A 23,226-nucleotide genomic window follows, 5' to 3' on the forward strand; every position below is an offset into this window, starting at 1 on the left:
GAACCAAACAAAGCTCTTTTCAAGGACAGTCGTTTCCTGCGATTGCCTGTACTGGCATCGACCCGGGGCTCTGGGCATCGAGCGCATGGTGAAAGTATCGCGGTAAAAAAGAAAATCGCTGCTTTCAACGCACACAAAGAGCGTATATGCGCGAGCACGAAAGTCGCGACGAGCGAGAAGCTTGAGGAGACGAAGCCCGACATCGCTCGTGCCAACGTTGATATGCGTACGGTCGTCTTCGTGTTCCCTGAAAGCAGCGCGGTTTTCTTCTCCGCTGTGAGCGGTATCCTACTGCACCGTACGCTTCCGTCGTTAACGGGGCGAAGGCCCACCACTTGACTCCGTGGGAGCCGAGCTGGAACTATAGAGGCTAGAAGGTTTTAGCCTCTATACTGGAACTCTCCCTTGGGCCCCAACCGCATAGAGCACAGCTGGAGTTCACGGACACAGCTATAGCACGGCTCGCATAATTACTTGGGAATGAAAGAAGTGCAGGAGACTCTTTTTTATTATTTTTTATCAGCATCCGCTTTTAAATTCCGCATGGCGCGAAATCATACTTGTATCCTGTATTTGTACATGGTGCATATAAAGGCGAAAGCCTTTAATGGCTCATACTGTCGTCCGTCAACAAATCGTGTCACACGCGTTTAACTCGGAAACTAAAGAAGATAAAGAAAACCAATGGTTGCTTCAGATAGAGCTTCAGATAGAGGAGGAAGAAATGAACCTAGAAGCCAAGTTTGACGACTGCAGGTTAATTAGTTAATTATTTATAGGCAAAAATGTCCAAATTTGCGCGGACGTCGATAGAGCCACGGGAACGGTGTGACGTCACATCCACCCGAAGTCGTCACGGCATAGTGAAAATTGTCGCAGAGTGGTCGGGAAAACGTCAGATTTGGATCAAATTAGATGGATAAATGAGTAATTAAGCGTAATTAACACTTAAGATCCCCGAAACATGTACAATTTGGGTATCGATATAGGCAGGGGAACGCTGTGACGTCACATCCGCCGGACGTCGTCTCGGCATAGTGTCCTCGGCTTTCGCCTCTCAACACTTTAGTTGCCAAAGTGTTCACGCAGTTTTTACCGCCCTTCTGCTATCCTTTCGTACTATCGCTCCCCCCTTTATTTCCCTCTCCCTGTCCTTTTATTCCCGCTATCCGCAGCTCAGGTTCTCCAATTTTCGATCTCAGGTTCCGCGGCTAGCCACATCTTTTCCTTCCATTTTTATTTTTATTAAAGAGACACTGAGGAGAAATTGAAGTTGGCTTGTATCGACAGAATACCAGCTCCTGATTACAAAAACGCCACTCATACTGACAACGAAGCTCTTGTAACGTAGAACAGAGCACGGTACGCTAAAGGTGTCTATTTGCTAGAACTTCGTTGACGACTTCGTGAACGGGATCCATCGTAACGCTGGCAAAACGCCGGTGCAAACGTAAACGAAGCGACGGTAGCGACGGCCGCAATAGCCGATAGATGCCTTCAACGTGCGGCCGGCGGTAGCTTTCTTTTCGGCTGCTGCTAGGCTGCACTGCTGGCCGCCAGAAATCACGGAGTCTGCGTTACGTCATGTTTCACGTCACTTAGTTCTGTGTCGTCATAGGAGAATCCCAAGTTTGAATCAGAGCGGCGGGAAAAACTTTTTCAACTTGCAATCCAAATTTCTTAGAAATAAATGCATCTTTCGCTGCCGGCAACAAAGCCATGAAATGCCGAACTATCGGATTTTGCTGTAAAAAGAATATTAATAGAGCTCTCCTCACTGTCCCTTTAATAATAAATAGCCACTGACAACAACAACAATTAAACTCTGAGCGTGTCTGACGACGCTGCCAGAGAAAATTCCCCATTAAATATCGTAGACGTGAGACTGCACAGCGGGCTCTTGATCGTTTAGTCGTTCTCTAGGCAGTAACCAAGCTTGCCGTATGAGTGAGTATATAGGGCACGTCGTTCCGTATAATGTCCATACCGCACAAAGCGGGCCTTCAAAACGCCGTCTCCTCAACTCCTTACCTCTCCTTTTTCCACCTTTTTACGATACTTCGAGAGTACACCGCCCGGTCCTCTTTCTAAGCAAACCGAACCTCCGTCAGTGATTTGCATGTAATTATGCGGGAGCCCGCACCCGTGGCGAAGCGCTCGCTGATGGCAGGCCGCATTCGAGGTTCCGGTTCCCTTATCTCGCGAAAATTCCGAGTCGTGTGTGGTATGTGTACTCACTGAACACCACTGCCGCCTTTAAGGGCTCACAATCCCTGGTTCATTGTCTTCGAATCGCTGCGCGGATCCAGTAACTAGAGGCGTTGTTGGACTTCCGCATCACCCTTACAAAAATGGTCTATAGACAGTCTATAGACTTCTTATTGACTCTATTGACTTCCTATAGATATTGCTTTTTGTCTATTCAGTCTATAGACTGTCTATAGACAAAAGTCTACTAAAAGTGTATGGCCATAAATCTATAGATTGTCTGTAGACTGTCTATGACATTTGTATTGTCTATAGACTTTTGTCTATAGGCAGTCTATAGACTCTATAGACAGAAGTCTATAAACACTCTATAGACTGTCTAAAAGATTTTTTGTAAGGGCAGGCTTCCACATTACAGGCGCGCGGGTTCTCTTCACTCTAAACATGAATGCGCCTATATTATTTTTCTCTTTTCCGTTTAGAGTGTACAGACAGTAGACTGCGAAATGGTTTCTCAACGAATTCGGAGGATTCGCATGGCAGCTGCTGTCCGCTATGGATCTGGAGGAAGCTTAATTAAAGCGACGAAGGCGGTCTGCCTTGTGTTTGGCTAAAATTGTGCTGGCATAATTTATCTGTACGAAAAGAATGAGGGCTGTATTAACGCAATTGGAAGTACTACCTATCCTGTTTTGTTCGAAAGCCGTCGCGGTGGCTCAGTGGTTATGGCGTTGGGCTGCTGACCCGAAAGACGCGGGTTCGATCCCGGCAGCAGCGGTCGAATTTTAGTTCAGGAGTGCAAACTGCTGGGCTAGTTGGTTCATATTGCATAGAAAGGGAACCAGCGAAAACAGACGCAAGACAAGAACAAAGAAGGCACACACCACAACGCTGGCACACACCAGCGTTGTGGTGTGTTCCTTCTTTGTTCTTGTCTTGCGTCTTTTTTCGCTGGTTCCCTTTCTATGAGGTCGAATTTCCATGGAGGCGAAATTGTAGAGGTCTGTGTACTCTGCGATGTCAGTGCAGGTTAAAGAACCCCAGGTGGTCGAAATTTCCGGAGCCCCTCACTACGGCGTCCCTAATAGCCTGAGTCGCTTTGGGACGTTAAACCCCAATAAACCAACCAATTAGCTCTGAAACAAAGGGCTGATATGAGCTCTGAAGCAAATGCAAATATGAAACATATTTAATGTCCCGTGGCATGTTATTTTATGCTTTTAACTGATGCGAACCCGGCTGAGAGGATGTCATAGTGTGATAATTATGTGTGTTATCAAGATATAACCTCCAGCAAACGCATGGGGAGATTGGTTGGTTATCAGGAAATGAAAATCGCAGTAACTCTCTCAGTTCCTGCTGGACACTACAACCGCGCCGTGAGGGAAGGGAGGAAGGTGGGAGTGAAACACGAAAGATCGAAAGAAAGAAGTGCCGCAGTGGAGGGCTCCGGAATAATTTCGAACACTTGAAATAGGGCGGGGGGCTTCCAGTGGAAAGTGGGCTTTAATGCGACGCTTGAAGCTGTGCGCGAACAAAATGAGCGAGCAAGGCTAGTCACGTGACCCCTCTCCCCTTTCTACCTGCGACTTTATATACTCGCCTCCCTCGGAATTCTCGCAGTGCCGGTTGTGGCGTCGCGTTATTTAAAGATGTTTTTGCGGCGGCGGTGTCACAAGCACCCTGGGCAGCGGCTGCAGCCATGAGGGTCGTGCTAGCGTAAATATACAAGAGGAGTGAAGGGCTCGCGTCGTGTGGAAATGTTTGTTTCCGCCTCCCCAGCACGTTCCAGCTCGGTTCCCAAACAGCTATAGGATAACTGACCCAACATAGGAACTTTTTTTGGCATAGATTGGTTCTATAAATTGCCAGAGTAATATCATCCATTTACAATATTCGGCCTATATTACCTGTGCTGCTTGTTAAGCTCGTCTTGCCATCCGACCCGTCTTTTGCACGCGTGCCTTATACAGGGTGTTGCATCTAAGACTTGCACAATTTTTGAACATGCGCTTTTGAGGTATAGATGAGCGCTTTTTTTTTGTATAGCAGTGTCAGTGGTGTAGAACATCAGAATACAGCTATAAGACATGCTAATTATCCGGCTGGTTAACTAATATTGAATAGTTGACTTTTTAGCTATTACAGTTAGGCTCATTAATTATTGAGAGGCGTGTAGCCCACCTTAATTGATATCTTATCAGTTCGTAGAATTTCGAAAACGCGGTTCACCTGAGCGCTGTGGCCCAACAAAGTTTGGCTATTTCGACGAGTAACGTGCATGCACTGGAGAGGTTGCTTTTCCTGCAAGTTTCTCGAAAGCGCATGCATTTTAATGTATAATAATAGTAGCGCATCTGTAATAATAAACTTTATTCAACCATCCTGTCGTACATGATGACGTCAATGTAACGCTGTTTATTTCCGCAGTTACGGACGTCAGCCATTCAGCATCATGCCCGAAAAGCCGTACAGCGACCATCACCGCCTAGAACCCGCCGTCACTGAGAAAAACTGTTTAACTAAGATGCTAACATGAGCTCACCATCACAGTATTTTCAGTCTCATGCACTTGTGTCTAGCATTGATGACCTCGATTTCACAGTGACCACGATTTCACGCTTCACTGAACACGTTTCGCCACTTCTGTCCCATATCTGACGCCTTATATAATGTACCGTGATAGAGGGTTTTAGCATAGCGATACCGTATATACCGCTATCACCACAGCCGCAAGGTGAGCTCAAGCAGATGGCGCCGAGAGTCCAGGTGCGGGCGTATATTGGAATGCACCGCGATAGAGAATTTTAGCATAGGCGATGCTATACCGTTAGAATTAGCCGCTAGGTTTGCATGAGCAGATGGCACCGAGAATCCAGGTGTGGGAACACTCGGAACGCACTGTAATAGAGAGTTTTAGCACAGCGATATCGTGTACTGCTAGCACTATAGCCGTCCGTCAGGTGCGGTTGAACCGATGTCGTCGAGAGCCCAGATGCGGGTGCTATTAGCTATCTGCGCATGCGCATGTGCTGCCTGGCAGTAGCGGTATACACGGTAACGTTATGCTAAAACTCTCTAATGTCTTCCCTGATGAAAAGAAAGTCCCAACACGCCATGTAGTATACGAAAACGTCAATGACGCGCGATCGACCGCGTCAATAACGATCGGTCGCGGGCTTTAGAAAAAACCTCGCAAAACATAAAACCAGTTCACGCTGGCGTTTTTTACCGACGCAAGAAAGCCGTCAAAGGGCCATGGTACTGCGGCCGTTTCCTTCCCTCACTCAGCCTTCTGAGGGAGACACGAAATTACTTGCAGCGCTTTCTCCGTTTTTCTTTTTCGTCCTTCCTCGCTCGTCTCTCACATTATATAGCGTTCCACCTCGCCCCTCCCATATAGATTGAGGCGTGCTGCCGTTTCCGCGGCCGGGTATATAACCGACCTCCTCGCCAAATTCGATCTCGCGGGCGCGAAATAAAGTCCGCTGGACCCAGCAACGCTGACCCCGCCGCTATATACCTCTCCACGCAATCCCTCTCTTATACAACTTGCCCTGCGACCTGCAGTGTGCGCACCTCTCTTTTAGAAACCATGCAGCCTCGGGAAAGTTGTAGAGCTGCCGGGCTCTGTCATGCAGTCACGGGACCTTGATGGGAAAGATTGTTCTCTGCCTATAGATATGATTGGGGCAGGGGTTTTTTGCTGGCAAGACACAATAGCCGTTCGTCCCAGTCATAGACACTTTTAGTGAAGCGTAAATATGTGCAGAACCAGCCGGGTGCGCTCAGCGCATGCGTAGTGTGCGATTATGTCACTACCTACTATATACTAATTCTACTACCTACTATCTATCTACTATCTATCTAGTATCTATCTGCTACCTATCTACTATCTATCTACTATCTATCTGCTACCTACCTACTATCTATCTATTATCTATCTACTATTTATCTATTATCTATCTACTATCCTACGCAAGCTCGCCTCCATTATGATAGAACTCAAAGGACAGCAATCGAGACATCCCAGTGCTGCGCACAGCGAGGAAGGTGCCTAGCTGATCCTATAGGCAATCTTACTGGACAATTTGCGAATGTTTGTAAAATTAGCTCTACAAGACTGCAATTAGCGATGGATGTACACCACATAGACCAGCACTGATATCTATCACACATCTGTAATTTACGAACGTAGGCACATGCTAGGCCAACAGGATGCCAAGTGCACATACGCAGTGACAGGTTCGCGTTTTCATCCGGCCATTGCGCATGCGTAGTAGCCACCCGGCTGGTCCGGTTATGTCTACGGTTCGCTCAAACTCACTAATGCATGGTGCTGTGCGAACACAACGCCTGATTCGCGGTGGGGCAAGTTGCAACTCCTACGGCGCTGCCTGGAATTAGTGAGGCGTGCAGTACGGAAGGTTCCCTCGAAAAATAATGGTAGAAAGAAGGGAAGTGTGCCGAGAAGAAAGGAGCGACTGCAAATGTCTCGACCGGCTCGCTTTCAATTATTGGCGCACAGGTGTATGTATGGCGTCGGTGTGGCGGGCGGGGACTGAAAAGGGAGAGTGGGGAGGGGGTGGGGAGTAAGGTAAGAGGGAAGGATGCCATTATAGCTCGGCCAGCTCTCCCTCCTTTTTATTTTTTTTTAATCTCAGAACAGTGTGTTTCACCTGGCGGACCCAGACGGACCATCGGGCGAAATCAATAGAGAGTTACTTTTCGCCTGGCGACGACCCTGTTATCTGCCCCTTTCCCGTCACCCATCCCTTCCTTTTTTTCCCCCAATTTTCCGAGTCTGTTTTTATAACCTTTTCTCTGTTCGGTTCGTGCAGGTTCGCTCAATCGCGTAATGCCTCCCGCTGTTTTTTTTTTCTTTTTTTAATTGGAAGCATTTTTTTTCTTGGGGGATATAGAAGGCCGGTGCGCTGGATGTAAAGAGGTTAAGAACGAATGAGTCAGGTGCGTAGCATACCCACGTCTTTATGGACGCGAGTATAAAGGCTGGGCTTTTACACGTGAACGGCCCGGGAAAAACGGAATACTGATTTCTTTTTTTTTTTCGTGCACTAGCGCAGTGGAGTCGCTAAAGGCATCGGTGTCCGGGAGAACCTTTGATCCTTAATCACGCGTCCCTTTCCGATCTTACTCATTCTCATGGCGGATGATGAGGGCCTTGCGGCCGAAGGAAGTACATGAGCGGGCATGGAAGACGTAGCGGCTACGAGGCTCCGAAGAACAGGATGATTCCGTGCTCTCTGTAGCTTTCTGTGGTATCCGTTGAATATGGACGCAAAAAAAGGGGGAACTGCTGATCGACTGTAATGAACTTCCTCTCTTGCTTTCTTTCGGTCTTCCTTGCTACTCGTCGTTGTTATAACTCGGGTATCAGCATCCCACCGCTGCCACTAGTTATGTTTCGGGTAGCGTGACCAGTTGTTGCGTCACCCTGGGGGCTCGTCCGGGATGAGGGAAGTCTGAAGCTTCGGAGTTTGGGAAACGAAAAACAAGCGGGTTTAATGGCACTTTTTAAGACACTTATTTACATACTGAAAGGCAGAAAAGCAAAGAATCAAAAATTAAGTGTTCATAGCGTCGAGCGTCTGGATGAGCCTTTTACCCAAGGCCCAGAGCGTCCGTTCTCACTTAGAGTGCTGGTTAAATACCCTAAGGCTCCGCCCCTTCACCAGGCGGTGGCCAATTCGACACGACGCACAGATCGGCACAGCGCAGCATTCGAAGGCACCTGTTGCAGAGTCCACGCGTGGGAACTGGCGAGGAGGAAACGCAAGTCCGCAACTCCTTCGCACTGCGGTGCAACATCACTGCAAGCAGCACGTGTCTGTTGAGCACAGGTGTGGCGTAGGCATGCTGGCGCCGCGGCCGCATCTGCGCCGGCTTCCTCCGATTCGAAAGGGTTGAAAATTGGGCGAGTTGGTACGAATTCAAGTGCGCACATTCCGATTCGCACATTCCGGTACGCACGTTCCGGTGCGCACATTCCGGTGCGCACATTCCGGTACGCACATTCCGGTACGCACATTCCGGTGCGCACATTCCGGTGCGCACATTCCGGTGCGCACATTCCGGTGCGCACATTCCGGTACGCACATTCCGGTGCGCACATTCCGGTACGCACATTCCGGTGCGCACATTCCGGTACGCACATTCCGGTGCGCACATTCCGGTACGCACATTCCGGTACGCACATTCCGGTACGCACATTCCGGTGCGCACATTCCGGTGCGCACATTCCGGTACGCACATTCCGGTACGCACATTCCGGTGCGCACATTCCGGTGCGCACATTCCGGTACGCACATTCCGGTGCGCACATTCCGGTACGCACATTCCGGTGCGCACATTCCGGTACGCACATTCCGGTACGCACATTCCGGTACGCACATTCCGGTGCGCACATTCCGGTGCGCACATTCCGGTACGCACATTCCGGTGCGCACATTCCGGTACGCACATTCCGGTACGCACATTCCGGTGCGCACATTCCGGTACGCACATTCCGATTCGTTCCGGTTCCTCTCAGACGTGGTGAATCCCTTCTTCCCCGTCGTCTGTCCATCGAAGGTCGCTTCTCGCAGGGTACCGAAGGGAAGGTCGTTCTCACCGAGCCGAGCGTGGGTAGAGCTCCATCGGCCACTTCCCAGCTAGTTATCCTATTTTTGGTGGGGTCATCTTGGGGTAAAACGACCTTTCGAAATTTCCGCTGATGTTGCCGCCATCGTAATCATCGCGGGTCTCAAGCTAAATCACGACATCGTCCATCTGCTCTTGATTGGTTTTGCTGTTCCCGTTCCCGTTGGCTGGTTTCGGGTTTTTATGTTTGAGCTATCATTTGCAGTCTAGGGGAGCCGAAATTTCTAAGGGGACCGAATTGGTATAAACAAGTTTCAAATGGGTTTACAATAACTGCTAAACCCACGGATACACTACGATAGGTGTCAAAAGACGCTCCAATACCGAGAGCATGCTGATAGGAGGCGTCGACATAGTAATGGCATCCAAACAGCGCTCGTTACCTTGCCTTGGTAGGACTAGGAAGGGTTTAAGGGACCTCGAGGGACCTCGGATAATATTACAAATAATTAAGTAAAAAAAGAGAGAGAATCAAAGATAAGCTAGTAAGTGTGCAAGCAAACACTGGGAACATTCACGACGCACTCATTTCCACTCCATATACTCCATTCCTGTTCTTTTCTTTTCGTTTTTCTTTGTAAGTTTTGCCTACAGCACACAGAACAGGTGACGCTGTTTGTAGGGCTTCTCTCCTTGTGCGTGTTTTCTTCGGAACAATGTTTCTCTCAGTTCTTTGTTGATGTTGTTGTTGCTTTCTGGTTTACGATACAAAACAATATAACCAATGTATAACGAACTTTCTGCCTCGTTGCGTCCGCGTACGTCGCATCGCAATAAAAACAGCCCAAAACAGAGAGAAGAAAGACTCAATGCAAAAGCAGGCTTCTCCTTTATCTGGCTTTTCTCGCCTATCGCGCTGTTCTTCGGCCACTCGGTATCAGTTGGCCCAGTTTTCGATCTGTATACATTGCCGGAGCACCTTCGAGCATGGTGTGTGGCACTACTTGCACAAGATAGACGCACATAACATGGGAGGCCATGTCAATCGTTGTAAAGCACCACACGGACAAGTGCCAGCTACCGTGCGTGAGAAAGCAAGCAAAAATAGACCTCCTGCCCCCCCCCCCCCAAACGTTTGAATTCGGTAAAGAGGTAGACCTCGTAGAGCTCGTCATATAGTAGGAGGACTCTTTTCTAATTTCTGCCTTACTGGTGTTTCTTTGAGCTGGTTTGGTTTGGTTTGGTTTATAGGGGTTTAACGTCCTAAAACGACTCTGACTATAAGGGACGCCGTAGTGAAGGGCTCCGGATATTTCGACCACCTTGGGTTCTTTAACGTGCACTCATATCGCACAGTACACGGGCCTCTAGAATTTCGCCTTCATCGAAATGCGACTGCCGCTGCCGGGATCATAACCATGTCTTTCGGGTCAGCAGCCGAGCGCCGTAACCACTGAGGTACCGCAGCGAGTTAGTTTCTTTCTTTCTTTCCTTCTTTCTTTCTTCCTTTCTTTCTTTTTTCTTTCTTTCTGTCTTTCTTTCTTTCCTTCTTTCTTTCTTTTTGTTTCTTTCTTTCCTTCTTTCTTTTCTTTCTTTCTTCCTTTCTTTCCTTCTTTCTTTCTTTGTCTCTTTATTTCTCCCTTTGTTTCTTTCCATCTTTGTTTATTTATTTCTTCCTTTCTTTTTTGTTTATTTGTGTATTTATTTATTTATTTATTTATTTATTTCCATCTTTCTTTACATCTCTCTTTCTTTAAATTGCACCTGAATCTCAGGACTTAGGCGATATTTAATTCGTCGTGAAAAATGTTTGCCTTCTTCTCCAGTGTGCGTCGCCATAGCTTCGGAGTTTGAAGATATTTCGTCTAAAAAAGAGAAGTTTGAGAGGGTGGTGGGCAGCGGGATAGAATAGAATGATGTGCGGCTTTGGTTCAGAAAATGGTCGGAACGTATGCCCTCAGGCTATCCCAATGCCTGTTTATACGGGATATCAAGATTTTCGCTCTTTCGGCTGGTTACGAGGGCTCGCAACTTTAGAAGTCCAGTCGGTCGAGAGAGCGTCTTGCTCCGCATCGGAATAAAATCAAGCTGCGATTGGTTAAACTTCGAAAGCACTTCCGAAAGTTTTGTTGAATGCAGAATTGATGTAGGGCACCCTCAGCACGTTAGTAATCATGGCTTGGAAAAAATTCAGGGGGCACTTTGGCTCTCTCAAGTGCTCCAAGTCGAAAGCCTTTCCAGGCACACTGTTTGGCATTGACTGCGAGCCTGTTTGTGCTGTACTAGTGCTTTATTTGACAACACACGTTGACTACACATTACAACTACACACTTTGACTGCCGACTTTGACTGCTTCTTTAGCACGACTCTCTCTCTCTCTCTGCTTCCATGAGTTCGGTTGTATCCATGGCTCTGTTCGCAGTAATGAGGTATGCAATGTGGTCACCCACGGACGCCTTGCGCCCCCTGTCGGAGCGGACGACAACTATTTTTTACTAGTTGTCGTCTGCTCCAAAAGGGGCCGTCAGGCATCCGTGGGTGACCTCATTACTCCGAATCCGCGCACTCTGACGCCATAACCATCTCGACCAACCGAAAAGCGTGACACCTCTGCTGACAACCTTCTGTCGACAACGATGAGGCATTAAAGGCTTTCGCCTTAATATACGAGCGCTCCGTGACCACGTCACTGGAGTCGACAGGTATGTTCTCCTCGATTCGAGAAAGCCCACTTCTGTGAATCGGAAGTCGCGGGCTTTTTTTTTTTTGACAGCGCTGTAGCTGTTCAAGCGAAGGTACCCGGGAAAGGCGTGTTAGTGTTCGTGTCATTTCGAGTCCGCGGGTCGCGTGACCCCCACCCCGTGCACACAGCCCTTGTCTCGCGCTTATTTCGTCGACGCATCAGGTGGGGCGGTGGGGAGAAAAAATACGCCGCCATACTTCTTGAACGCCTCTCGAGACATCCTGAAATGACTTGATGGCACGGCATCCTGCGCGCCTGCGCAAGTAGCAGCCGCCGCAGTTATGGTGCACCAAACACGGATACGCCTATATGGGAGTAAAAAAGGGTGTAAACTCCCCTATATCACTCCCTATTATATAAGGAGGTGCGCTAGATTAGAGTTTGCTCCCCTTTTACTCCCTTTAATGTGTACAGCCGTGCCAGCGACGACGTGTACCATCAGTCGCTTTGCGGGAGCGCCATGGATGCAGTGGGTACGGAGCGTCGGACTCGGAACGATGCACGTATGCGGGAGGCCAGAGTCACAAACGGGCGGTGGGTCGAACGTAGGACGAATGCTGTCGGGACAGAGACGGAGTTATGTTCCGTTTTGGTGAATTTTCCTTCTTAGAGGTGTAGTGTAGCAGCCACGCTCGCTCACTGTGGTGAACTGTGTGAAATTTGAGCAGAGGGAATGACGTGGAAAATTTTAAGGCGGAAGCCTTTAATGTCTCATCGTTGTAAGCAGCAGTTGTCGACAGGAAATGTCACGCTTTTCAATTGGTGGAAACTGTCGTGACGTCACAGTGCGCGAATTTCAAACGGGGCCAATGGTACTTTGGCTAGTAACCATGCAACCACTTGAAGGGATCGTATAGTGATGCTCCAATTAAGTGGGACTGAGCTTAGTTCATTGCTTAATTACCCAATTAGCCTAATTAGCTTTACTAGCCAGGCCATATAAATAAATAAAACCGATTAAGAAATTGGTCGAGCTCAGGAATCGAGCCCCGGTCTTCGGCGTGAGAGACGAGCATGCTATCCACTCCGCCATGCCAGCTCGATGGTTTGGAATGAACAAAGGCGCGTCTAGTGAATACGGTGTCTTCACTCACTCTCATCCTCCTCCATTCCCTTCCCGCGAGGTTTAGGTGTCCACCGACAAATGAGAGACAGATACATTTCCTTTCCTCAAAAACCAATTTACTGACGAGCGAGGCGTAGAACCGAATGGGCGATGGCGTTCTATGGACTCCTTGGCAGCGTTGCAAGACGCTGTCGTGTTCCACTCTTAGGGGCATCAGTGACCTCACTTTAGGTCAAAAAAGTGCCCCCCCCCCCCCCTGAATTTTGTGAGACAGTGACTGCGTAATTTCCTTTCCTCAAATACGATTTTCATTTTCTTCATTACGGCTCCTCGTTATCTATCTTCTTTCACTCCCACTTCCTCCCTTCCTCTACAGTGCGGTTCAGGTGTCCACCGAGATGACAGAGAATTACTGCGCCATTTCCTTTCCTCAAAAAGCGTTGCGTTCAAAGGGCAAGGCATCGCGCTGAACGGGTGGTGTTCCTGGACTCCCTGGCAGCGCTACAACGCGCTGTCGCGTTCCACTCCTAAAGGCGAAGCTTAAGCGTAATTAATTAGCAGTTAATTAGTATTCAGGCATTAATCAGTATTTAACCATTAATTAGTGATTTGTCATCGCTTAGTAATTATTACTCAATCATATGTGACGCCACCGGTGCCACAGAAACAGCGAAGGTGGTGCGGAAAACGCTTCCGCCTCTACCCACTTTAGACAGTCAAAGTGCCCCCTGAATTTTTACGGAGCTTCAGGGAATTTCGGGAACCCAGTTCGTCTCACTTCCAAATTCAGAGTTTTCAAGTTGATGTAGGGGAAATTAGACTAAATAAAGAGTTTTCCCAGTCGAAGAAAAACGACAGAACTGCGTCAGAAATACGAGAAAATGTTTTGTAGTTTTGTCGTAACGACAGAATTTTCCTTTGTTTTGTAGTATTCGCTGTAGCACTGTAGCTTTTCTGTAGTTCTTTTCTGTAGTACATACTTCTGTAGTGCTTTTCTGTTGTGTACTACACAGAATTTTGTTGTTACTACAGAAGTGTCTGTTGTTTGTACCAGCTTTTGGTCAAAATCATTACAGAAATTCTGTTGGGACGACAGAGGTATTTCTGTTGCGTGTTTCGACTGGGTTGGGTCTAGGTGAAGGAATTTTAGGTTGGGGCATGGAAGATCGCTGGACGATGACCGCAAACGCGTTGCACGACAAGGTGCTATAGTCTCTGGGAACACATTTCTCATGCCAAAAAGCACTGGTTGTAACCCTGCCAAAATGGAAACGCCATCGCCACCCACTCATCCGTAGCAGCAGCATTAAAAACAAATTCAACAACTGAAAAACACAAGCTGGACCAGTTAGTCTTGATCGTCCGCTTTACGGAAGGTGTAATGGAATAATTATTATGGTTTTTACTGTCCTACCTTTCTTGTGATCTAGTGTGTGAGCCCGCATTCTCGTGGGAATACTGGGCTACAAGCCGCGCGCACTGTCGCCGCCGAACGGTTAACTCAGTCGGTTGTGAAACTAGCATTACCACCAGGATGTAACTTCACCCCTTTCCATCGCCTCATTAAAGGGGATGATAACAATAAAGGCACTATGCCACAGTGACCTAACGTACACTCTAAACACAAATACACCTATATGGGAGTTAAAAGGGAGTAAAGTTGTCCTCCAGAGCACTCCTTTTTAAAGGGTGTGTGCTAAAGGACAACTTTATTCCCTTTTAACTCCATTCTGTTTAGAGTGTAATTCATTCACTCTCTGAACCGCAGAGAAAAGCAGAGGCATGGGAGAAGCAGTGCGGTGGTGCCTGTTGCATAGTTGGTGGCTGTTCGTTGTTCACAGTACAACGCGAAAGACGACGAGTCGAAGAAATTGGAAAACAGGACGCCTTGGGCCTTTCTTCTAGCCGCTTTCCTTTGTGCTGCTTTGTAAACAATTGAGCGGTATAGTGTCGCATGATATGGTGCGATCTGACATATTGGTACAGTTCGGTATAGCTTTAGTTCAAGGGAGATAGCCTCAGACAGACACCTCTCTATGTATCCGTTGTTTCTTCCTTGCGAACGTCCTATTGTGTAACGACTGGTTTGAGAGTATACAGAGAGAGAGGGCGTTATCTTGCCCCCTCTCTACCCGCTGTCACTGTTCGCTAATTGGCATCATGATATGGTGCGATCTGACATATGGTACAGTTCGGTAGACTTTGGTTCAAGGGATGTAGCTACAGACAGACATCTCTCTGTGTCTCCTTTGTTCCTCCCTTGTCAACGTCCTGTTGTGTAACGACTGGTTTCAGAGTATACAGAGAGAGAGGGTGTTATCTTGCCCCCTCTCTCCCCGCTGTAGCTGTTCGCTAATTGGCAAGGACAGTCACGGGTGCTGGCGATGTCGAGACGATATCTGGGGATTGTGTATTGTGAAAGGCAATTTCTGACCGCCATCCCGTCGCGACAGCTGCATCTAAAACGGAGGTTTTGCTTCGGCGCGTTAATTTTATTCGTGTCATCTATTCTTCCTCTGTTTTCGATCCTTTGTAATGAAAGTCGTTAATGAGACCACGCCGATGTTGGGTAACTATCAGAGACATCTTGCTCCTTGATTCTTGCTGTTCGGTCGAAGCTGGTTCATGGCCGCGCCGATGCAGTTGTACGGTAAACTGCCACAGAACAAGAGATCGAAAAAAAGCGATATGACCATGTCAAAAATAGGACAGTTTTTTTTTTAGTTACGACGGATTTTTCTGTTGTTTTGTAGTGTTTTTCGGTAGTACCGTAGGTTTTTTTGCATTACTTTCTATAGCCTGTATATACATTTCATTTGTTTGTACATTTCTGTAGTAAGTACACGAAATTCTGCTGTTGCAACTAAGAATTCTGTTGTTACTACAAGTTTTTGGACAAGAACATTACAGAAACTTTGTTGTGACGACAAAAACTTTTCTGTTTTCGATTTGATGCGCACTGGCTTGTTGCGCGAATGTTCGCAAAGAAAGTTGAAATAAATGCAATAAGTTCGACCCAGTCAAAGAACTGAACGGAAAAGTTTCTGCCGTCAAAACAGTTCTTTTGGAATGTTTTTGCCCATGAACTTGTTCGTAGTAACAACAGAAACTTTTGTAGTAAACAGAAAGTTGTCACGATACCACACAAAAACACTACAGACGACAGACTACAGTACTACAATACTGAAACTACTGTACTACAATAAAACACTACAGAACGACAGAAAAATCGGTCGTTATGATACAATCACGAAAGTTTTGTCGCATTTTCGACATGGTTCAGTACTTTTTTTGTACATCGAACGTCAAGGTACATTCGGGCATTCCGATCAATGCTGTGCTGTTTCCTTGTTCAGAAGGAGTAGTTCTCATGCGCTATTCGCGGAAGGCGGTGCAAGAAAAGAGCGACAACGTGTGCGGAGCTATTGAAAGGACATTCAAGAGTGTGAGAATGATCGCCCCAAAAACCCGCGTTCAGTAGGATGCAGCAAGTTTGTACATGTGAAGAAAAAACTGCCTATACCTGCGAATAGCACATCCTGGTAGAATATGAGGTTTACTCACATCCCATGGAGTACAGAAAAGAGTTGTCAGGGGTCACCTGAGGAGTCTTCAAAAGCTTTTCAAACCCTATACCTTGTGGTCGTCAGTTTCGTCGGATTGGAGAAAATAGATACCGGAGGGTTCTTTTTTTTTGTACGATTCTTCCTAATGGGCCTCATCATCTATGCTTTTAACTGCGAAAAAAAAACGCACCACCTATCATTGTAAGTGTTTGCTGCTACGACTAGAACCTAGATTGCGTGCAACCGTGCTTGCGTGCTGACGAAGGTGTGAGGGAGGTGGTCCTGTATGTCTTCATGGCGTCGGGGCGATGTGTCAGAAGAGGGATCTAATTAAGGCTACGCCAGTAGAGATGACATGACAGGCGAAGAAAGCTGCGCCTGCCGAAGGGAGGTCGAATGGAGGGGGAGGGAACAGGGTATAGAATGGAATGGTTTTTATGCGAAGCATACTACTTTAGCTACCACTTCAGCCCTTCACCGTGGTTACGCGCCTCCAAATCACGTGATACATGACGTCACACCACGTGACACGGTGACGTCACGACAGTAGAGAAACGGGGGCCCACCTCGCGCCGTCGCTGTGGTTGTGCGCCTCCAAATCACGTGATACACGACGTCACACCACGTGACACGCTGACGCCACGACAGTGGAGAAACGGGGGCCCACCTCGCGCCGTCGCTGTGGTTGTGCGCCTTCAAATCACGTGATACATGACGTCACACCACGTGACACGATGACGTCACGACAGTGGAGAAACGGGGGCCCACCTCGCGCCGTCGCTGTGGTTGTGCGCCTCCAAATTACGCGACACGATGATGCTTCGCATTCTCCAGGCTTAACCAAGTTAAGCCTCAGCCATTTTTTTTTTGGTTTGGTTTTTGGGGGGGTTTAACGTCCCAAAGCGACTCAGGCTATGACGAAAGGCGTAGTGGAGGGCTCCGGCAATTTCGACCACCTGGGGTTCTTTACCGGAGGTGGTCGAAATTTCCGGAGCCCTCCACTACGGATGGAAGGATGGTGGATGGCAGGTCAGGGCAGGACAAGAACGACGGCTTGCTGTTGGGTAGCCGGGTGGTCACTCACCTTTTGAAGTATTTTTGATTATCATTTTATGATTCATCCGTTTTGTTGTCACCGCCATAATGTCTGCGGTCAACGACATTCTTCAATCTGAGCACTTCGAAAGGTTGGGCCCGTTCGCATGTCATGGACGATGGGGGCGGGTCAGGTGGTCACGTGTTCGCCCAAGGGAAGATAATTGAGCCTGTCTTTGTTGGCGGGTTGTTTGATAATTGCGACGGGAGAATGGAGACAAGCACTAAATCGTCGAGATCCGCGCACAGCACGAGGCGCCAAAAATGGCGCGCTAAAACTAAGGATAGAAAAATCTCATATTACAACACGGGCTTTTACAATGCTATGTTCACCGTGCGATGAGCGAAAGCGCACTTAGCCGACTTTTGGACGGACAACTTTCTCTGCCTTCTTTTCTTAATGTACAGTCTTTGTCAAAAGTAACCAGGCTGCATGGTTTACTTCTAGCTCATGCAGTGGAGCCCTTACAGCTTCCCTGTAGCTGAAATGGTCGTTAAAGGTAAGGGCTGGGGGTCTTCTTACCTTCCAGTACCTTTTCATCTTTAGGAAAGCCACAAGGGCTCCACAATACAAGCTAGAAGCAAACTATGCAGCCTGGTTACTTTTGACAAAGACGGTACGTTTCCTCGGTGGCTTTCGCGTCCTGGAGAACGGAAGCGCGGGAAAGGACTAGTGGCGCCGCCTTGTTTCCGTCAGTGAAGTGAAGCGGAAGACGGCGCCCTGAAAGCCTAAAGACTCCTAGCGCCGCCTGTCTGAGCAGCACGCAACTACACGTCTGAATTTTGAACTGGCGCGGGTTTGAGAAAAGCGAGGGGACGGTAGTGTTTGTGCTATACTTGTGTCTTTCTGCTGCGTTTGAATAACGCAGTTCAAACGCTGAGTTCCTTCGACTGAAGGAAAATAAATGCGAGGAAATGTTATCCCACTTGTTATATCAGTAACTTCTCTGTAAGGTGTTCTCGAATTCAAAACACGGCGGATTGATCAATAGACTGCCGTAGGGCGCCTGATAACGCATTATTTCTGGGATCAAAGCGTAATTGTTATGCTCAGTATGATGCAGACCTCTAACAGCACTGAATGTATATTGATACCAAAGAAGAGGTCGTGCCATCGTAATGGGCTGCCCATGGTCGCAGTGTCCTTAATTGTGATCGCTCTGACGACGAATCGTAAACTGAGAGACTGAACACTAGGCCATTATTTTCTTGCTTTTCTTTTACGATTTGCAGCACCCATGTGCCTCAAGAGAAAAGTATACAACAGCTGTATCTACCGGTACTCACCTGGCAGAAGCGTGGAGGCTAACGAAAAGGGTTCAGCTGAAGTTAAGGACCACGCAGCGAGCTATGGAAAGGAAAATGATAGGTGTAACGTTAAGAGACCGGAAGCGGGCAGAATGGGCGAGGGAACAAACGCGGGTTAGTGACATCCTAGTCGAAGTCAAGTGGAAGTAATGGGCTTAGGCAGGGCCTGTAATGCGAAGGCATTATAACCGCCTGTCCTGAAGGGTAACGGAGTAGATTCCAAGAGAAGGCAAGCGTAGCAAGGAGTGGCAGAAAGTGAGGTGGGCGAAGGAGATTAAGAAGTTTGCGGGGATACCGTGGCCGCAGCTGGCAAAGGACAGGGTTAATTGGAGAGACATGGGAGTGGCCTTTGCTCTGTAGTGGCCGTCGTCAATCTGATGATGTTGCGGATTTGTAGCACCTGTTCACATGAGTGGCACGGGCCGGGACGCTTTATTTTTAATTCTTTGTAATAAAGTCTCACTATGCTATAACCCTTCTCCCATCGCTCTTATTCTCCCAGTCGCTGCCTCCTGCGCCGAGTACCATATGTCGGCGGGTTAACATGCTGTCTAAAATATACATAGACCCGCCGCGGTGGCTCAGTGGTTACGGCGCTCGGCTGCAGTGCTGACCCTAAAGACGCGGGTTCGATCCCGGCCGTGGCGGTCGAATTTTGATGGAGGCGAAATTCTAGAGGCCCGTGTACTGTGCGGTGTCAGTGCACGTTAAAGAACCCCAGGTGGTCGAAATTTCCGGAGCCCTTCACTGCGGCGTCCTTGATAGCCTGAGTCGCTTTGGGACGTTAATTAAACCCCAATAAACCAAGCCTGTCTGTGCTTGCGACTTTTTATTTTCACTTTTTAGTTAATTAAATTATTATCCTTTACAAAATCAAAAGATTTTCTGTCGTCCAAAGTAAAAAAAATTCGTTGGTTCTCTACTCCTGACTTATGAGTGTCCTTCCCTTTCGGCTTCGCAGGCCCCGTGGAGGTAGTGGCGGTAACGCTCTACGACGCCTTTGACGGCCAACAACAACAGCAGCAGGCGCCCGGAGTTCCCAAGAGCGCCAGCGCGCCCGCCACTCCACAGGGGGGCGGTGCCGGCGGACACGCCGCCTCTCAGAGCTCGCAGCAGCAGAAGGACAAGGACAAGCAGCCCCCGGCTGCTGGGGCCCCTGTCCGAGGGAACGGGCTGAGTCCGCCCTGTCCGCAGTCTGCGCCCTGCACGCCGCCCGCGACCAGCAACAACACCACGGCGTCCAACCAGGCCACCACGTCGGCGGACATGTCGACCCTCAAGGAGCCCAAGGACTGTGAGTGTGAAAGACCTTTTTTTCTAAAAAGGGGAATTCCCTTTACCCCAACTGCATGCGTCCAGGCCAGCTAAGCACGCGTAGAGATCGAGCATCCCTGGTCGGAGTACCATGACGTGGACGTCTGCAGGACGTCTGCTGGACGTCTACAAGATGTCTACAAGATGTCTGGGCGCATGCACCGCCGTCATAACGGCGAAGATCCGCGGGCATGTCTAATATGCTAACTTGTATAACGTGGCGGTCATTAGTCTGGCGTCCGTAGACGTAAAGCTGACGTCACAAGACGAGGGCCTACGGAGCGCTAAGAAGCCGCAATATAACTGGGCGTGTCCTGTGAGCTGTGAACGCCGCTGCATGTTAGGGTTCCGGCGTGCGTGAGATGTTTGTTTTTGCACCGCACGTGGAAAATGGGCGGAATCGTCTGGGATGGAGCATCTTTGCAGTAATCGTGAACTAACACCCGCATTTTCTGTACGGAGGCATGTTACCCACCTGTTTTTTTTTTTTTTTTTTTTTATCGGTGCAGCAGAACGCGACTCATTAATCGAAGTGATTTGTTCGTGTAGATCACCAAGAACAGCCTCAGTTTCTAACACGCGACAGCAGGAATACACACAGGAAGGATCGCAATTGCTTGGCTGTTTGAAAATCCCGCTCCAATATCTAGTTTACTCTTGGCTCGCTAGGTCGCGCTAGCGTCGCGAAAAAGAGGCAAGCGCCTGTTTGCGTCATCGCGTGACGTCAAACCGGCTTTTGCGGAACGGCGCGCGGTGACGACGTGAGCGAGGAGCGGGCGGCCGTGTAATTATTCCTTCCTTGTGTGAAGCTGTCTGATTATAGTCGATCAGGGATTTCCCTTTGATAATATTATACATCAAAGAAGTGCGTTGTCTTTAAGCAAGAACTAATTGTTCGATAGTTGTACTGGGACCTCAGTTTATTTATCTTCGGATGCTGTGCCATTTTCTATTGTATTCTTCGGACGCATGGTGCGAATGTGTATGATACGAATGATGCGCATCATGCGATGTGTATGACTCAACACCACCCGCCACGGCTCTTCAAAAGCGTCCCCCTATAATATCGGGCTTATGTAATGGGCAACCCTTTACACCGGCAATTAGCTGAAGCCGGTTTTCGCATCGGGCTTTAATAGCCCGGTGTAAAAGATCCGGGTCTTGGTTCGTTGTTGCGTTTAACTTCCGTGATGAGTAACCTTTGCACACCGCATATCGTGCAAAGCCTCACGTCTCGCTCCATCGTTTGACGCGTCCAAATGATTGTGCGTGTCAGTCTCATATTCATTTCACTGCTTCTCTCTTGATGCGTTCAGTACGCAAAAGCATGATTTTTGTTCCTGGGTGCTTTTCGGGACTGAGTATGTCTCTAGCCTCTTGTCACCACATAAACAGCCGGTTCCAATTTCTCTCGCGATCTTTAACACTGCACGTCATTCCAAAACTTACGATGAACACCACGAGGTGACGCCGCAGTCCATACCGTTTCGACCTTGAAACTTATTGAGCGGGTCCTTTCGTGCAATGTCGCCGCGCTTCCTTTCTTACTCTGCATATTTATTTTTCCGGGTGGCCAGGGACATGGGGGGGGGGGGGGGGGGGGGGGGCGGGTTGCTTGAACATATTTTGATTCCCGAGAAACACCAGCTTTATATTATTTCTTTTCTCTTCGTTGCCATCCGGGCTTGATATCTTTCTTCCCATTCTTTTCCATGCTTTGTTTCCTTCATTGTGCCTACGTGTCCGTGTGTGTGTGTGTGCGAGTGTTTTTTTGAGCGCTTGCCAAGTCGTGCTGGGACCGGAATCGATATATCGGAGGAGAAGGCCGGGAAGCACGGAGAAAGAGTGCGCTCGGAAATCTTTTCAGGGGGCTTCCCTCTCTTTCTTCCATTTCGTCCGCTCTTCCTTCGTTCCTCGCCCGACTTTCACTTTTCTGTCGTTCTTTCGCCCGCCCGCTGAGTCCCGTTTTCTGGGCGTTCGCCACTCCGCGTCCTGGTAATTCTGCCCCGCGGGTTAGATTCGTTCGCATCTGTCGGTGTGATTGCGTATTTGTGTATACTATTTGTGTATGCCCTAATAAAAGTGGCCTACGGACTGCCTAATAGACTTCTTATTGACTATATTGTATTCCTAAAGATTTTTCATTACTAGTATACTTATGTATGGCCATTAAACCTATATAACGTAAATAGACGGTTTGTAGGATTTTTATTGTCAGAGACTATTCTGTAAGATTTCTGTAACGAAAGTCTATAGACTTAATTTATAGACAAAAGTCTATGGGCAGTCTATAGCCGGTCTGAAGAAATTTCTGTAATAGAGCAACTCTGCAGTAAAATAGCGCTCGAAATGACTCCATGAGACTCGAAGAAAATTGCTGCTAAAGTAAGAGCCGGTTCAAACGATGTATCGACAGTCGGCTGCAATAGTTTGCGGACCGCAGGAGCCGCCCAAAAGAAAGAAATAAAGGCTTAATTTCTTGATTGCTTAGTTATCGCAGAGTTAACAGGCAGCGCGGATAGACGAAGACCGGAACAAAAGAGCGTGCGGAACAGGCGCTGGAGCTACCAACAAATTCACTGCGAACAAAGAGCAGCATTTACGCACCATCCGTAGCCCACGTGGCAAAACTTACAAAGAAAAATTGGCAGTGGCTTTGCTCGGCTATGTCAGGATATACGTAGCGAAAGCTAAGTCGCCGTCCGTACTCCCGCCTCAACTGTGGTTGCGGCGCACGCGAGCTCCCCTTTCAATGCTCCCACATGTTATCAGGCATGCGACACAGCTGGCGAAGCGAGCGGTGGCGAGCGCGACGACGAGGCAAGCGGTGTGACGTCACACCAAACGGCGTCTCCGCGGCGAGGCGCATGGTGTGACGTCATGCCAGATGGCGCGGCGAGCGCGCGGCGTCCGCCATCTACGGCGGTTGCTAGGCAACGGCTCAAGGTCGGTCTCTGTGCCTCCTCGGAGCAACGCCACAGCGAAATCGCAAGTTCGTGGCCAATGTAGCTTTCGCTACAATAAACAATTACGAACAAGCGAGGCTGGCCTTGCTGCTCTTTTCTCGTAATGCGCGCGTTTGCTTCCTTCTGCCTTCTGTTATTGTATTAAACCTCCAATTTTATTCTAGTCCAAATTGTTACCCTGCTGCGCATAATGTGCCACAAAACACAACAGATATTCATTGTGCCTTCAAGTCCTGTAAAAATTATGCCCATCTCTCCGGCCTCCTGATTCTTTCCTGGTGCCCGACTATAATCATATGAGTCATTGGACTCGTGAATAAAAGCTTCCAGTCTAATGTGTATCGCGTACCTTTGTAAAT

At 48.4% G+C, this 23,226-nt stretch overlaps 1 protein-coding gene across 1 annotated transcript in view; it reads left to right on the plus strand.

Annotated features, from left to right (window-relative positions):
* Positions 1 to 23,226, plus strand: part of Pka-C1 (Protein kinase, cAMP-dependent, catalytic subunit 1) — a 416,348-nt gene that overhangs the window by 214,841 nt on the left and 178,281 nt on the right. The window contains exon 3 of the mRNA XM_089547431.1: positions 19,549 to 19,881. Within this exon, the coding sequence (XP_089403557.1) occupies positions 19,549 to 19,881 (333 nt within the window). The remainder of the gene's footprint in view (positions 1 to 19,548; positions 19,882 to 23,226) is intronic.

The sequence above is a fragment of the Amblyomma mixtum genome, chromosome 1 (genome assembly GCF_055824585.1).
Source record: "Amblyomma mixtum isolate Tamu chromosome 1, ASM5582458v1, whole genome shotgun sequence".
Classification (NCBI taxonomy): Eukaryota; Metazoa; Arthropoda; class Arachnida; order Ixodida; family Ixodidae; genus Amblyomma; species Amblyomma mixtum.